An 18069-nucleotide genomic window follows, 5' to 3' on the forward strand; every position below is an offset into this window, starting at 1 on the left:
AATTTAGTGAAGTACATGGCAATACACCATGGGTTCCAGCTCATTTCCTCCTCCTCCTCCACTTAATGAGTCATAAAGTTATTCTCTATCAGGTGATAGCTATTAATTGCCAATCTCAATAATGGAAGAAAGCTGTGTCACCACAGGTAGAGATATATTTAGCTACCAGGAGGTAATGCCTGTGCTTCTGCCAGTGCAAACAGGCACAGAACTAGTTTCAAAGCAGAAGAATGGGGATGGTTCTTACCAATGAAGACATGCATGAGAAGTTCAGATTTAAAGAAAGGTTGTCACTTCCTTGTCACTTTGAAAACCTTAGCTTCTGAAAGTTTCAGGTACTCAATCTTACTCAGATTTTAATTCAGTATAGGATCTCCTCTACACTTTCAGGAAACAAATGAACCACCCATTCATTAATTCTACCATGCAGCTAGCAATTAGAGCGCGTTTAAGGATTTCAGCAGCTAGTTGAAGCAAGATCAGTTTTAGCAGGATTTTCCTGCTGTAACTACCTTGGCTTCCTATCTGAGAAAAACACTATCTTATCTTAGCTCACTGTGCATATGCCTACGCTGTGAGTTAAGTGCTCACTAGCTAATGAAACAGCATGTTTCTTAATACTGGTACAAAGAAAAATGGAGTATGATGGACGATGAGACTCTCTGCATTTTTAGCATGAGTCCAATGTTTAACAGGTGACAAGCATCTGCTAAACCTACCACTGGCAGCTTTTCAGCTTGCTATTTTCTCAAAGCTGCATTAACTATCTTTAAAAATTGAAAGCATAATGCATCTCAAATCTAATGACTGCACTGAGTGAGATTCCGTAGTCAGTCCAGGGTTTTCAAAGAACTCAGCATTTGGCATGCAGAATCCTTTTACAAGAATGCTAAGAAGTCTAAGAAGTGCTGTCCTGCACAAACTCATCTTTGCACAGGTACATTGTACAAAGTGGGGGCCAATTCCCATCACATCAGCAGCATCCTACAGGGTAATCCGTGTGTGTAATAGACCACAACAAACCAAAGAGCAGGAAACAGAGCGTGCACGCGTCACATAATGAAAAAAAAAATCCCAAACAGAAAAACCAAATCATTGCTAAAACCTGTACTAAAGCCGTGTTCAGAAATCCACTCCAACACATGCTGGTACACGAGTTTTAAAGGCAACCACGGTGCTGGCACTAGCAACTCCATGGCATTCATGATCTACTTTAGTATGAGATTCCACACCAAATACCTAGACATCTGTAAGGCATGAAGCAGCCTCCCTACATACTATGCTTGTGGTATTTCCATCACATTAAAAATCTGAATACATGCAAGCAAATGAAGTCAATCTGACTTGCAATGAATGTGACTGCCTCTTGGGCTATGCCTAGCACATTTACTTAATCAGGCTCCTAAGCAGGAAAATAAGTTAGTCAAGAAGACTTGAAGCATTCTACAGTTGGTCCATGTCTACCCTGGAACTAAAACAAGCAAAAACAAATGAGAAACTCACTGAAACCTGAGACATGATCAGCTATGCCGAATGACTGGAGATATGATTTATACAACACTTGTAGAAGATCATGGCTGAGAAGACAGTCTGAGCAGTTGATCTAGGTTATAAAGCAGGTTATAAAGCCTGAGGTTGTCCCCATCTATATAAAACTAACTTCCACCCACCCCTAAATTAGATGAATTTCACATCAGATGAATTGATTTAACCCAGTGGCTGCAAGAACACAAGCAACATGGTAACTCACAGCAACTTAGGCTCGCTGTCTGAGCAAATGAGCAGCCTTTGCAGACCAGGCTATTCTGCCAGGGCTTCAGTCTACAGAAGTGGCCTCTAAGTCTAAACTAAAAGTGATACCCCCATTGAGTACAGCAAGCACACCCAAGTTACAGCTAAAACTGAGGTCAGGGAAAGATCCCCATTCTGTGAGTTCATGTCAAATATTGCAGCATTATCTAAGTACCGTAGGTTTCCCATACTGAAGGAAGTTAAGGCATTTTTCTTACCACAGCCAAGACTCCTGCTAAGCAGGTATGCTCACCTTAATCAACTAAGACAGGCTTCAAGGCTTGGCCTGAATCATGTTCAACAATTAAAGCAGAAGGAATACAAATACGGTTGAAATAGGACTGGGAGGAATTCATCTCAAATGCCAGTCTCTTGGGGTCAGACTTTGGTATCATGTAACAATGATAATCAAGCATAACATTTGACTATTCCACCTTTGATACTTTGGTGGGAGAAGTTTTTCGGAATCATCCATCTAAGGCAGAAATGGAAACAGGTTATTTGGCTTGTGGATCACTACTTGTGTTCCCAGTCCCCCACCCAGATCATGCTGAAGGCTTCACAGAAGCTGTCCACGTTCGAAGACAACCTGATTAGCCAAATCCTCCTGAGTTACATCAGATATGTGAATTACCATTCGTTCTTCTGCTTTCCATATAAGCTGAACCAATGAACTAATTTCTGAAAAAGAATCACTTAAGGGAAAACTGGTGTTTAACCCCAGCCAGCTAGCTCAGATTTTTGCTCTGAATTGAGCTTCAGCCACAAGGCTCGCTCCACAGAAAGCCAACAGGCAGGGACTGCATCATTGTGGGAGGACAAAGCAGCACCAGGGCAATCACCACAGGTCCTGACAGAAGTGACAGGTTTCTCATGCTACTGCACTCCCAAAAGGGCATCTCTCCCCCCTTCAGCATACCGTATCTCAATTACCCGTACATGCCAAATCTATGTATAGGAGAAAAAAATGAAGTAGCCTTTGTCTTTAGAGGTGTTGCACCTTTTCTTAAGGTTAAGTAATACAAGGTTAGTTCCTGTTACCTTGTATTGTGACAGCAGCTTTAGAACCTTGAAAAAAACGAGTAGCTAACTTCAAATCTTCCACCAAAAGCTTGAGCATGTTCTGGTCTTGGATTCTGGGGGCAAATATGCACTATTAGCTCTTTAAATAGAAATGCCTTAAGGAAAATAACTCCTCTAACTCTAGAATGATTACTTTATTCAGCTATCTTTCTCAGAAAGAAATTTTATCTCAGACAGACTATTTGCGTATGGTTAATGAAGGTACATAGTGTTTGGACACTACTGAATGTCTTAAAGAAGTTTATTCCAATCATTAGACATGATTTACACTGCTACTAAAAAGGCAGTAAATGGCAGAGACTTGCAATTCACTTTTGTTGTATTTAATATTCTTCACCTTCATCTTCTCCATCCATCGAGTCTGTGCCCACTTCTTCGTAATCTTTTTCAAGTGCAGCCAAATCTTCCCGAGCCTCTGAAAATTCCCCTTCCTCCATCCCTTCTCCAACATACCAGTGAACAAAGGCACGTTTGGCATACATCAGATCAAACTTATGGTCTAGACGAGCCCATGCCTCCGCAATGGCTGTAGTGTTGCTCAGCATGCACACCGCCCGCTGGACTTTGGCTAGGTCACCACCAGGAACCACTGTTGGAGGCTGGTAATTGATGCCAACCTATGGGAAAAGCAGAAGAAACCATGAGTTGCCTTCTAGGATTTGACGTTGACTATAGTCAAAGTCAGAAAGCAGCTCTGTACAAGAACACGAGCCTCCATTTATTAAAGTCAGGTACCTACAGAAGTTTTTAATGAGAAAATATACTTTGTACGCCCATTACAGTGAACAACAAGTCCAAGAGATTCATGATGCAACTGAGACTTGCCTTAAAACCAGTAGGGCACCAGTCCACGAACTGGATTGTGCGCTTGGTTTTGATAGCAGCAATAGCAGCATTGACATCCTTGGGGACAACATCCCCGCGGTACAGCATACAGCAGGCCATGTACTTGCCATGGCGAGGGTCACACTTCACCATCTGATTGGATGGCTCAAAGCAGGCGTTGGTGATCTCAGACACAGAGAGCTGCTCATGATAGGCTTTCTCTGCTGAAATAATTGGGGAGTATGTTACCAGCGGGAAGTGGATGCGAGGGTAAGGCACCAAGTTAGTTTGAAATTCAGTAAGATCCACATTTAAGGCACCATCGAATCTGAGGGAAGCGGTAATGGAAGACACTATCTGGCCAATGAGGCGATTGAGATTGGTGTAGGTCGGGCGTTCAATGTCCAGATTCCTACGGCAAATGTCATAGATGGCCTCATTGTCAACCATAAAGGCACAGTCGGAATGCTCCAGGGTGGTGTGGGTAGTCAGGATGGAGTTGTACGGCTCAACAACAGCTGTTGAGACCTGTGGCGCAGGGTAGATGGCAAATTCCAATTTTGATTTTTTCCCATAGTCAACTGATAGGCGTTCCATCAACAGGGAAGTAAAACCTGAGCCAGTGCCTCCCCCAAAACTGTGGAAAATCAGGAAACCCTGCAAGCCAGTGCATTGATCAGACTGAAAGAGAAAATACATATGTTATAGCAATTGTTTACATATTAAGAATCCCAAAACAAGCCTACTTCAAAAACTCACGAAAGACAATTCTGACACATGCCAACTGATCAAGCTTCAGGAAACTAATATTTAATTCATCCATCGTTTATCAAGGAATTATCCCATAGAAAAACATTCCAAACTTGTATTCTTATCCGTTTTAAACCACCTACATGCTGGAAGGCAGCCCTTCCAATTGAAATTACTACCTCAACGCTTTCTCTACCCCCATTCTCATGCCAAGGCAGTTAACAATTAAACAAAGCAATATTCAAAGAGCTATAGATCGTCTACCCCTTATGCTGATTTGATATTCTCTATCTGCATAAAGTGTAGGATACCCCGTCTTAGAACTACTGCTATAGTTCTGCACAAGCTGCAAGCGCGCAGCTCAGTTCAGGGAGATGACCTGTCAAGAAGCATTATGCTGCCATTCCAGTTTAGTCTTCTCAGATGAAGCAGCTAGACTGCCTCTTCCTGAGAAAAAGCGTGCCACATGATGCTTACCTGAATTCCCAGGACTGGCAGGGAATTAAAACAGCTTGTAAGAGGAAGTTATAACCATATTTCTCAGGTCAAAGTACAGCCTGCTACAGTTTTAGCTTTAGAGCCTGTGGCAGCCAAGTGTTGATAATATCAGCTTTGATCCACAAAAGGTGTGTTTTCTGCTAACTCATTTAGCATTCCATATTAAAGCACCAGAGGTAAAGTCCGGATTTTTTTTTTTTTAACACAATGAGAACACCTTGCCTTTGTGACACAGATTTGGCAAAGTATATACTAACTGCCCTAAAAAGGGAACTCTAACCCAAGCTGATGGCTTCACAATCTGCCACATGATCAAAGTACTAGGAAGCCTGAACCATCACAACAACCTCCTGGGATTTATTCCCTTTTCTACTGCTGTTACCATAAAATTGAATCAGAAATTTTAACAGGAGGAAATGCAAACAAAAGTCTAAACCGCATAAGCAAACACACCTACTTAAGCTTCCTTGCAAGAGCTCCAGCCAGAGACCAATCCTTTTCCAGCAGAAACTATGCAAATCAGAATCATCTCTGTCCTGGCTTTCTGAAGTTAACATGAAGCTAAAAAAACCTTTGGACATCTCATCAATATTTGAGGTCATCTGGAAGCCCTATCTGATAGAAGTAATCCAAACATCCTCTAAGAATAAAAATGGATGCAGAGTAAGTCCATAGCTTCTCCTACCATGGAACAAATTAAAGCACAGCTTACAGGCCTATGTATTTTGGCAATTTCCAAAACCTAATTTCCAAACCCTGTAAAACAAGATAAAGAAACTTGTTTAAGAGCCTCCAGTGAAATGTCTTACCAGTTTCCTGATACGTTCCAGGACTAGGTCAATTATCTCTTTCCCAACAGTGTAATGACCTCGAGCATAGTTATTCGCAGCATCTTCTTTACCAGATATCAGTTGCTCAGGATGAAAGAGTTGTCTGTATGTTCCATTCCTAACTTCATCTGAGGAGACAAGATACATATTTTTTTAAGTTAACTTTCTATGTAGATCAGGTTTTCCAAACACCTGGATACCTAGGTATTTTCAAAGTCTGGATACCTACTTCTGAAGGTATCCAGACTAAAATACCTTAGCCTATATAGGTAGATAAAAAGCAGCTTGTTTTCTATTAGAAGGCGATACCAAATACATAGTACAGTCTAAGTGCTAAATACACGAGAAAAATGAAATTACTGCTTCGGAAATTGCCCTCTTTTCACAAAAAGTTTAGGTTTTTGACCTGCCAGAACAATTTGTAACTGAACTACGCCAGCAGAATCAGTCTACTGTAGTTTAAGACTCAGTTCAAGGCCCACTCCACAAATTAACATCTGAAATACTGCTTTTCCTCTGTATTTTCCAAGTCCTCCAGAAGCAGCTTTCTGCAGCCATGGGCAGTCAGAGCCTACACTGCTTGCCTATCCCCTCGTTTCCTTTAACTGCACTTTCTGCCAAGGGTAGAAGAGAATGTTCAAATGGAACAGATGTTCCTGTACAGATATTCAGTTGTTCAAATATTACTAGAGCAAATGTAAACTCTAGCATGAATGGCTGCTATAAAGAAACCGTATGAATGAACACAGAACACCCCCCACCCCCCGTGTCCAACCTCCCTCCCTTTCCCAGCTACAGATCTGGAGAACAATTCCGAGTTATGATCTCTACTTGCTATCAGAAATATGCACTTGTATCTAGGAGGCTGAAGCTCTGTCCTACCACAGAGCTAAAGGCACTCCGCATAGCTTTGTCTCTGGTTTAGCTCAAGCCATTCTTGAGCTATACTGTAATGCAGCACTCCATACTTCAATTAAAATCAGGTGGAGAGAGCCAAGAGCTTTATTAACTACAGATGAAGTTGCCTGTGCACATATATTCTTTTTAAGTTGAAAGTAAGTACACGAGACTTAAAGCTGTGTAGAATTCAAGATTTATATACAGACTTATTATTTGAGCCAATTTAGACTGACCGGCTACCACGGTAGGTTGCAGTCCCATACTCCAAAGTATTTCCATGACTGCACCAGAACAAAAAATTCAGAGAATTCTATTATTCAGAATACAGATGCTCATAAGACTTCCTGCTTTAGCTTTCTAAGCTGAGAAACAAGGGTAAAAGGGAAAAATATAGAACCTCAGGAAAAACATAACTGGTGGGGGCAACACGAGTCAAGATGGTTCTGGGGGAGTAACAGCTTGAAGCGTTAAGAGGAATAGTCATCGGACTGTGAAAGCATGCTGGAAGGAAGAACTTGGAGTAGAGGGGACAGCTGAAGCAAGTTTTCCCTGGACATGCTGACCTCCACGTTTATGTCTCACTGGGGCAGATTTAAAGACCCTTACATTCCCAGGCATGTTTCTGCTCCCTGTTTCTTGGTCGGAAGCTTTGACAGTATTTTCACTTGCTGAACAGAGCTGATGCACACGGACAGCAGTCGTGCTGCTTTCACTGAGGACAGCATTGTTATGAAGCTCCAGAAATCCCCAGCGTACACACATGGCAGCTACAGAGCTGCTGCACGCACAGTAGATGTTTTCTCAAGCAGGGCAGAGGGGCACGCTGCATGCAAAGAACCACACTAGCCCTGCCCATGGAGTTAGATCTATAGTTTTCAAATAAGCAGGGCAGGAATAAGGAAAGCAGGCTAGTCCCCAAAGGCAAATGATGCAACCTTTGCAACAAAAAGCCCCAACTTTTCTAGTATTACCAAGCATTTCATAAGACAGCCTTCTGCCAATCTCCCATACCACATTTACATCACTAGCAAGCACTGGAACACTGCCATTTACAATTTGTCCCAAGACTCACCAGCTCTTCCCCCAGAGGCAAGGTGAGAGCTTTGCCACCTGCTCTCCTTCACCTCATTTCTCAGCCTTTCCTGGTTGCTTAGAGCCACCACCTGGCCAGCAGCAGAGGAAGCAACAACCACGGGGCTCAAGAAAACAGAATATCTGACCTGCAACAGCTCCTGGGAATAATACAGCATAGGGCCAGAACGTGCTTTGACTCAGTGGACACGGCCCTAAGGGCTGTGGCTTAGTGATGGAACTCAGTGGTTCGGGTTTACGCTTGGACGTGATGACCTTGAAGGTCTTCTCCAAGCTAGGTAATTCTGTTCCAAAGCTCAGTCTGGCACTCCCAGCCTTGACTTGCTCAGCCTTTTGCTCTCCCGCAGAATTCATCCCACTGTATTGCCACAGTGGTTTGTGGTGTTGTAATTCACCCACAAAGGACCCTGAATTTGTGTATCCAGGAGTAGCCCAAGCCTGTTCACTCACCTCCCCTTCCCAACTCTTTCTACATATTACAGAAAACAGATGAACACAGCAACTGCACAAGCACAGGCAATGCAGACCTCCTCTGAGAGCCTGAAATCGCCACCTAGGGCAGGACAGCCAAAGCTGACTCCAGCAGAATTACTCCATGCACACGGATTGGCAAGAGCAAGAACACCACTGGTGTCTCAGGGAAGGGGCCTTGTGAAACGGGGGAGCTGAAATGGGGGAGCAGCCAACACCACCGAATGGGGAATTGGTCAGGGGCAGATGCGTGGGCTGAACATTAAGAGCCAGTACTGTCAGAGCATGGCTACAACTGATCTCCAGGATAGGAGTTGCTTGTTAGTCCAAGATCAGGCTGCAGGAAGTTGTAGTGTATACCTGGAGGTCCCTGAATTTAGGCTAACAATTGAGATGCATTACTGCAAGCGCTACACAAGCTGGAAGACTGTTTTGGGAAAGCACAGGAATTGCTCCAATGTACAAGAAATCTATTTCGTGATGTCTATCAACTTTCTAAAAGGTTGCTGCTGCCTACTGTACACACCACACCATATGGTTTCAAGAGGCTGTAACTAGTACCTTCTATAGCAAACGCATGTGGCATATTCAGAATTCCACAGGCTAGCAGAAGACAGTGTTTAATTCTTTAGGGCCCCAGAGCACCCATTATTTGCCACAGTCTCAATGAACACAAAGCCGAGCGTTTCCCATTACTAGGAAGACGTAGAGAAGCTTTGCACGGTAAAAATTTAAAGCCCCAAAGTCACAAGACTAGGGAAATGGGTCCCTTAGGCAAAAACATCCAAGTTAAATTAAATCTACCAGCATGCTCTACAGACCCTAGCACAGAACGCTGTATTTACCTATTACTGCTGGCTCGAGGTCCACAAACACAGCCCGAGGGACGTGTTTTCCTGCCCCAGTCTCACTGAAGAAGGTATTGAAGGAATCATCGCCGCCGCCGATGGTTTTGTCGCTCGGCATGGTACCGTTGGGCTGGATGCCATGCTCCAGGCAGTAGAGCTCCCAGCAGGCATTTCCGATCTGCACACCAGCTTGACCAACATGGACTGAGATGCACTCACGCTGCGGGGAGGAAAACATTGGATCACTCTACAGAAACGGCAGTTTCCCTGTTTAGAAAACGTTCACGCGCACAGCTTGAACTCCCATACTGCAAAGCTGTTAAAACCTTGGCCTTGTTGTCTTGGTGTTAGGGCCATTTGGCACGAAGTCCGGCAGGAAAAGAAAAGCTTCTTTCAGCCACCATCTACCTCCACCTCCAAAGGGCCCTTCTGGACATTGTCATTCCTACAGACGGATTTCTCTTGGTTCATCCTATCCTCAAAGAGACAAGAAGAGTTTGATCAACTCTTCCAAATCCTTCAGCCAACTTCTCTCCATAACAGATACTGATTTAGAAAAACTGATGACTACACCTGGTGGTTTTTTTTTTTGGCCTACACATCCAGAAAACCATCCCAACACTCCAAGCCCCATAAGCACTGCCACCAGAGGGAGCAAAACCTTCTGCAGGACCCAGGGCCATTTTGGTACATCCATACACGAAATCAAAAATCTTTTGATCACTTTAGGACAATTCCCCATTCACAAGGAAGTCTTTGCCTATCCAAACCCCTACTATCACTCTATAAATATGAAACATTACGGCTCATATTGCATCGCTGCATGCAAAATAATGAACTCCTTAGCACTGAACAGTACTCTACTCCATTGAACCTCATTTCAGCTGTGTACAAAACAGTTTGTGTCAGCAGGAAGAACAATCCATACCCATTTTCAGATTCCCAAGTTGCCTTTGATGTCCAGAGCACAGTGCCAGCTTCCTTATATTTCACCATAGAGCTTTGAATATTAAAAGCCAAACCACAACTGAACTATCTCCAGACTCCTGGTCCGTAGCATTTCATAGTAACTTCTGGCTTTGAGTTAGAGTCAAACACATTCTTCTGAGTATAGAACAGTTTGGAGTAAGTCACATTTCACCATGTTCACACCCTACAACTGGGTGATAAAATTAGTCTCCAAAAACTCCAGGATAAGCAGGATCTAGAACTGCCTAGTTCACAGGACTAACAAACGCAGGGGAAGTAGCAGCATTTTTTAATTTCCTTGGGAACACCAAGAAATCAGTCTTTATTTGCTAAAAACACCACCTGTTCTCAACTACAGCACTGAGAAGCCGAGAACAATTTCAGCTCTCCAACCACCTAAGCTGTCCATTCAGATACGCAGCGCCCAGAGCAATCCACAGCCTCTGCAACCCGCCGTGCTCAGAGCCGCTGCCATCCTGCTCCTCTCCAAGGCTGTTGCTTCATCTGTCTCCAGGAGAAAGCACTGGGTTTGGCAAGGTACTGGAACAGCAGAGGACAGCCAACCCACACGCTGTAAATAGGGCAGCTTCAGTACACAGCCAGCAAGGCTGCGCTGTCCCAGAGAAGCCAGGCCACCTCCAACTCCCAGGGAAGCGGGCCAGCCTGCAACTCTTTTCCACTGAGAGGAAAAAGTACAATATTAACCCCATCGATGTGCAGCCTCACCTGCAACCATGTCCTACCAGTGAGGTACACTCCTAACAAAACTCCGAAGCAGCTGGAGGTCCCTGAAAGGAAGTGCGTAGGGACTAGCTTGCCCAAAAAGGTGAAAGCATGGAGGATGTCAAAATAAGCATGGGCTTTCCAGCATCAAATGAACTAATATCACTTCCTGAAACTACACAAAAAACGACAATTTATATTTAAAAAAAGTCTTGGAACATACAGCCTGGGCAACACAGCCCCAGTTCAGGTCCTGCAGGTGTCATCTTGAACACATGCATGTTTACTTTGATCAAGTACAAAGTTCAGCACTTGGGGCAGAATGAGCCCCGTGCCTCAGTACAAATAAAGAAACAGATAACTGCGAAGCTGCCCTGCTGAAGAGATCCTGGGGGTCACCACAGGAACCATCCTGGATGTTCAGCAAGGCATCCTCAGCCTGAACGAGGCAAGCAATGTGCCAGGCTGCCAAAGGAGACACAGGGCTGCAGGAGAATCCTTCCCTCCTCTGCAGGAGGCTTCAGGTCAGTGTTAGGATGCTGGGAAATCTGGGCTGGGTGTTAGAAAAGCTTCACCTGCAGGGTGGTGCAGCCCCGGAACAGGTCACCAGAGAGGCAGGAAGAGATCTGCATCCTTGGAGGGTTTCAAAGCATGGATTGACAAAAAGCAGTCATGCAAACCTGACCTGCCACTAGTCTTGGCCCTGCTTTGGGAGCTCTCTTCAACTGCTTTTCTGCAATTTTACCAAGTACCTTTATACAGTAGGCGGCTATTTAGTGAAACAAGAATTACTATTAGGCGCTGATGTCTAAGAGTCTGCATATTCCCTTCCCACCAAGAACACTAACCAACAGAACAAACCCTGAGCCTGGGAAGTGCAGTGTCCAAGACCTAAAGAGAGGCAACAGACAACTGTCATTACAGCTCTCGGCCTTCACACATCACCACAGTGTCATGTTAATAAGGTTTAACTACGTACTACACACAGTACTGTTAAATGCTGTATTCAAGCCACAAGTCAGGACACAGAACGCTGAAGGAATTAATACTACAGACCCTCCCACACCTTCCACTTCCATATGCTATTTTCAAGCACGGACTCAGTCTCACTGAAGTTTCCCACAGAACCTGGGAAGTCCTGCACCCAACCCAAACCTCCCAGGCCCCTATTTGCCTCTGCCTCCTTTTGTTACATGATCTGCTCCAGCTGAAGTGTTGGCTTATCTTCTGTAACTGCCTTTTCTGTAGCTGCAGACTATTAAATATTCCCATGGTGTACTCTTTGCCAGACTGCAGAAGCCCAGCTCCCTCCAACTGTCCTTGTGAATCATGCTCTAGGTCCCTTACACTCTCCAGCACAGCATTTCAGGCACAGCTTCATCTGTGTAGAGGGAAAGCAAACTTTAATGAAAACGGCTGTACTGGCTTAGATCAAGTTCAACAACGTAGCCAGGAATGTGGTTTCCCAAGTAGGAAGCTCATCTCTCACCACTGGTGTTACCTGTGGTGACTGCACCCCCTGCGAAGGTGGGGGGCTGCAGTCACGCTGACACCGCTTCAGCTAAAAACGTGACCACGAACAGCTCCCAGGGGAGGGTAAGAACACGGCAAGGACATCACCTCTCCCCCCCAGTGCTCTCATAGTGTTTAACCACTGTCAACTCAACAGGCATTCTCTGTGCATCCGTGAGGACGCAGAAGCGGTCTGTCACGTTTCTCAAACCCGCGCATCATCACGTTTCTTAAATCCTCTCCTGCACGAGGGCTTTGCCATACAGACGAGGTCTTCGTGCTTGCCCCGAAGCCCCCGCTCGTTGCCCTGGAAGGCAGGGCGCTGCCCCCCACCCCTTACCACCCCCCCACCTTTCAGCCCCCCCCTCCGTACCCCCAAGCGGTGCCTCCCACGGGCGCTCCGCTCCAGCTTCGTCACCCGGCCGAGCCCCGGAGGAATTAAATCCCCCCCCCCCCCCGCCGCCCCTTCCCTCACCGCCGGGACGAGACGAGCGGGGCTCCGGCTACCAGCGGCCCCCGGAGGGGGAGCCCCCCGGCACCTCGCCTCCCCCCGCGGGCACCTCCCTCCCCGCTGTTTACCCCCCACGGGCGCCTCAGCTCCTCTCAGCGGACCCCGCACCAACAGCCCCGGGGGGCGCGGGGCCCCGCCGCCGCCATGTTCTCGGCGGAGCCGCCTCCATTTTGGGACGCCTCCAGTTGTTACGCTCCGCGCCCGCCGTCAGGAGCAGGGCTCGCCCGGCCTCCCCTGACCCCTTCCCCTGTCTCCGTCTCCGTCCCGTCTCAGCGCCTGGAGCCGAGCCGAGCCGAGCCGGCCGCCGCCTCCCCCCGCCCCGCTCACCATGGCTCCTCAGGCCGGCAGCGCTGGGGGCAGCAGACGCGCAACGGGTCTGGGCAGCGCCGCGAATGCAGCCGCCCTGCCCCGGCCCGCCCTATATAAACGAGGGGCGGGGCTGCTGGCTCCTTCCGTCCTGCTCATTGGCTACGCCTCGCCCGGAGGCGTAGCCCGCTCGCAGCGCTATTGGGTGGCTGCGCTTGGAGACTGTTCGCTCTCCCAATCGGCGCCGGGCGGCGGCGGAGCGGGCCGCGCAATTGGAGCGCAGGTATGAATTTCAGCTTCTTGCGCGAGCTATTGGTTGGTTCGTAAAGAGGGGCGGGGAGGGGGGCGGGGCTCAGCCTTCCCGCCAACGGAGGGCAGCGCCCATTTTTTCTCCTCAGGCTGAGGGGCTGCGGCTCCTTCATGGCCCCGGGCCGGGGGGCTCCGCGCTGGGCTCCGGTCAGAGCCCGCCCGTGTCCGGCCAAACGGCCAGGCAAAGGGCTTGGTGCTTGGGTCACCCCAAACCAGGCAGGCCCTGAGGGAGCTCTGCTCTGGTGGTGGAAGTCAGCAGGCTATGCTGTGCTTGGCCAACTATCACCAAAAGCAATAGTCACACAACGAGAAGGACTTAAGTCCAAAGAACCTGATCCAGAAAAAAAACTAATAAAATCATTGCATTTCGTGTTGAAATAAATATGTTGAGTAAATGCCCCAATTTAAACCAAGTGTTAAGACGGTGTAAAACCCCCGTGGTGTGTCCCAATATTAATAATAAAATTAATATAAATATTAATGTAATATTTAACATTTATATTAACAGAAATACTGATGATGTCGCCAAACTTACTTTTTGGGTGGAAAGTGGCAGCTATATGGCACGCGTGGGAAGCTTCATAACCGGAGCGCCATGGGAAGCACAGCATCAATTTCAGGAAATTGCTTCTCCCCCTGCTGAGCTAAGCTTTTGAGGGCAGGATACGTATTTGAAACAATTTTAAGCAATAACAAAGAAGTAGATCGTGTTTTCCTCTTCCTGCGTAGCTCTCCACTCCTGTGAGCAGCTTCAACAGGAGGGGCACAATGGTTGCTTAACATCTGAAGGGAGCCTGGTGCAGTTGTGTCAGCTCACCAGGGCCTATAGGTAGCTGGAACAAGGGATGGAAATTGGTAAACCCCCCTCAGTACTACTGAGCTCAAGAGGTTGATAACTAAAACCCGTTAAGGATGCTTCTATCGCTGTCACTGAAATCACTGTGATCATTCCAACACAGGGTGTGGAAATGAAACCTGAGAGGCTACAAACTCAGAATTACTGAAAGAAAAGATGGGCAAAAGGCCTCCAGAAAGCAAGGATCAGAATGAGAGAGAAGGACAGAGAGATGGAGGGAGGGGGGAAGGCAGAAGTAATATCGATATACTTGTTTTTCCAAAGAATTATGCCAAACGTGAGTAGCTGGCTGAAAAACAGCTAAAATATGACAGTCCTAGGCTGCTTGTATTTAGAGAATTTGGCTGCCTCCACACAAGAGGAAGGTGGACAAGGGTTTGGGGGACGGTGGGGAGCAATCACACATACGAGTACGTAAATGTTCAGCAGGATCTACTTTCTCCTGCTCCTGCTCAATAACCATACTGTGAGTACGGAATGGAAACCTTTCTGGAACTGTTAGCTGGATGGTGAGGGCTGTTGACATCAGATGAATACATACAGCTTTGCAATTAGTTTATTTTTAAAATGTCTTCTGTGCTTCTAAGTAATCTAGTCCTCAACAAGCACAAACTATGTGCTTAGTGTTATCAGGTTGGTATATATTTGAATAATCCAATCAACATTAAACTTCTAATAAACCACCATTCCAGCTGAGCTCTTGTAATATGCTCCAGTTGGCTCTGAGACCTGAGAGGACTTGCCTTTCTGTTTTTTTCATTTTCTTTGTTTTATGCTAATTGCTTAGCCTCATTTCATTGAGGTATAATCTTGGCTGCAACGTGCCTTTAGCTTAGTCAGTATCCTTAGTGAAGCTGTTTGGTAGAGGAGAATAGGACAGTCCTCAGAGTCACAAAATCACAGTGGTGGAGGTGGGAAGGGCCCCCTGGGTCCCTCCGGTCCCCCCTGCCCCAGCAGGGCCACCCCGAGCAGGGTGCCCAGGGCCACGTCCAGGCGGGTTTGGAGCTCCCCAGGGAGGAGACCCCACAGCCTCGGGGCAGCCTGTGCCAGGGCTGCGGCCCCCCCAGCACAGCCGTGCTGCTGGGGGTCAGGGGGAGCCTCCTGGGCTCCAGGTTGTGCCCAGCGCCTCTGGGCCTGGCCCTGGGCACCGCTGACAAGAGCCTGGCTCCGTCCCCTTGTCCCCTCCCTGCAGGAACGTGCAGCCCTTGGGGAGCTGCCCCTGAGCCTCCTCTTCTCCAGGCTGAGCAGCCCCAGCTCCCAGCCTCCGCTCACAGCAGCGATGCTCCAGCCCCTCAGCACCTTCACCGCCAGCCTGCCCAGGTCTCTCTCGCACTGGGGAGCCCAGCACTGGTCCCAGCGCTGCAGGTGCTGAGCAGAGGGGCAGGATCAGCTCCCTCGCCCTGCTGGCAGTGCTTTGCCTGATGCAGCCCAGGACACCATCGGCTTTCTCTGCAGCGAGGGCACAGTGCTGGCTCAATGCCCTAGCTGTCTGAGACATGCAGAACAGAAATCTGCAGTCACCGGTGTTCACACTCAAATGGGAAGGATCACACCTGAAGTGCAAGGCTGTCTTCTGGGACTGCCCTTCCTCCCAGTGATCATACAACATCCCATGAGCTATTACAGCAATTGCTAATGGAAGATAAAAGAAGACAATAGCGACAATAGTTCAGTTTCTTTAGTCTCTTTTTTTAAAAAAAAAAAAAAAGTTACATCTTATTTTTTTTCTCGTCCTGCCATCTGTTGTGCTTTTCTCAATGCTTGTCCTGAAAGATAAAAAAGAAAACAGACCAAACTTTATTTCATGATACCACATATTGCAACTGTATTTTAAATATTTCAGTGAGTTTTTTTTTTCCTTCTCCTTTAAGCTTCCCATTTTAGGCATCAGGTGAGTCTGTGAAAATGTCTTGCTTTCATTCAAAAAATACATTTGGTTCTGGCCTTTCAAATTTCTAAGAAAATCTTCAACCTGTGAGCAAAGTTTGAGCTCGGCTCTAAAACCTACAGAAAAGAAGTTTCCACAACGATTTTTTTTTAAAAACTTCATGAATTATAAAATGCTCAGACCTGAAATAACACTCACACTACTCTATCTGTCCTTCCAACTCTGCCAATGCAGGTTAGCAATGGGGCCAGCCCCTGAACTGTCAATGGCACACGATCGCACTGTGGTGTTGTATTCTCCTTTATAAATGTCACAGGACCATAAAACCAGAATGGTCAGACACCTTGCAAAAGCAGGATATGAAAACGGTCTCACCGAGTGAGTGCAGCGGGTGTTCTTCTCAGCTTAGTTCACAAGTAAAATTGGACTCAGGCCAGGCTGGGGTATTACAGTACGCCTTGGTCCAGCTTAAACGGAGGTTTTCACGTACTTAACTACTCTCCTAATTACCTGGTCTGATTTGTCTTAACAGCTCTGGGAAATGGATTTTGGCACAGAGCTCAGCTCTGTAAAGCAGCATTATCCCCGATAATCTGGACTTACCAGGACTGCCCCAGCTGCACGAAGCGTTTCTTGACTTCAGTGAGAAAATCAAGTTTGGGTGCTATTTTGACAAATTGCATACAGCCACTCGGGCACCTGAAATCTGCTCTGTTGTACCGCATGAACTGCAATAAGGCTTCAGTCCCTGGGCTCCAGCGGCATAAAAGGGGCATCGAGACAGTGGGAGCAGGCAGCTGGCGGCTCGTGCTGAGTTTGCCTTGGTGTGCCTTGCCGTAGCTGCACTGACGAGAAATAACGCAGCCCTGCAGAAGGTGGTGTTGCTGGATGCCTGGAAAAACATTTCCATGGGACTGAAATGCATTGGATTTAGTAGGACTAAACGTTAATGTAAAGTCCTAGGGGCTATCGTGTATCCACAACTTCTTGAATACATTCTTTCTGTTTTACTGGATATTATTTCTGAGTGCGGTGTGAGAATTTTTTATATTTCTCCAGGATTTCTCCGCGTCTGGTAACGCTATCAAGGCCCGCGGAGCACAGACTTTGGCTGTGTACCATATTTTCAGTGAATACGACACTTCCAGAAAATGCCAGAGTGCTGTGTACTTGTGGTAAAATCTCAGCAGCTCCTCAGTGGGTCTGGGGCTTCTCGGATGAACCTCCTTTGAATGTACAACCATGCAGCTCTTACTTTCTGTTCTTTCTGAGAAATGTTGGACAAATGATGCATGCACCAGTGAAATCCTTGATAAAAATGTGATAGCCTTACCCCCGTATCTGTCTGCTAAATGTCAGTGCCAGGTTTGAGATGATCTGGGATTTTCATGCACTGCTTTCCAGCACTCTAACTGGCAACAGTGAAATGCTGCAGGGTCTCGACTCCTCATTCCCAGTTCACAGAAAACTCTTGGTGTCCTAACTGTTACAGGATCGGGTATTTTTGGGGGCTGGCGAGGAATTCCTTCCAAATCACTTCGCAGGGATCTTGACGTATTTTGCTTTTGTTTTAATCTTCATTTGCAACATGGGGTGCAGCTCCCTTGGGGTCATCCGATCCGGGAGCGTGCCTGACCTCTGGAGGGAGGCCGGCCGCCCTGCCTGGGGCCGCTCGCGGAGCAGTTTTATGGGGCCTCCGACTTTATGGGGCCTCCGACTGCACGGCCGACCTTTGGCTGCTGCCGAACACGGCTCTGCGAGGCTGGGGAGGGACGAGGTTCCTGACACCGAGCAAAGCAGCGCCTTTGTTAGCCCTTCGGAGAGGTGGAAGACAAAGAGGGCTAAACAGGGCGTTTGTTCTTTTTTTCTCTCCATAGACTTGCAGGGAATGGCAGATAAGGGAAGTC

General features: G+C 47.0%; 1 protein-coding gene across 1 annotated transcript; it reads right to left on the minus strand.

The window, feature by feature from the left end:
* Positions 1 to 3097: 3097 nt before the first annotated feature.
* On the minus strand, positions 3098 to 13281 carry LOC308183267 (tubulin alpha-1C chain-like). Its single transcript, XM_080569088.1, has 5 exons — positions 13131 to 13281; positions 9086 to 9308; positions 5757 to 5905; positions 3700 to 4380; positions 3098 to 3491 (listed from the first exon to the last, which is right to left on the minus strand). Exons 1-5 carry the CDS (start codon positions 13131 to 13133, stop codon positions 3198 to 3200), a joined length of 1350 nt encoding a protein of 449 aa, XP_080425214.1. The 5' UTR covers positions 13134 to 13281; the 3' UTR covers positions 3098 to 3197.
* Positions 13282 to 18069: the final 4788 nt, after the last annotated feature.

Source organism: Anser brachyrhynchus (genome assembly GCF_964034855.1).
Source record: "Anser brachyrhynchus genome assembly, chromosome: 27".
NCBI classification, from domain to species: Eukaryota; Metazoa; Chordata; class Aves; order Anseriformes; family Anatidae; genus Anser; species Anser brachyrhynchus.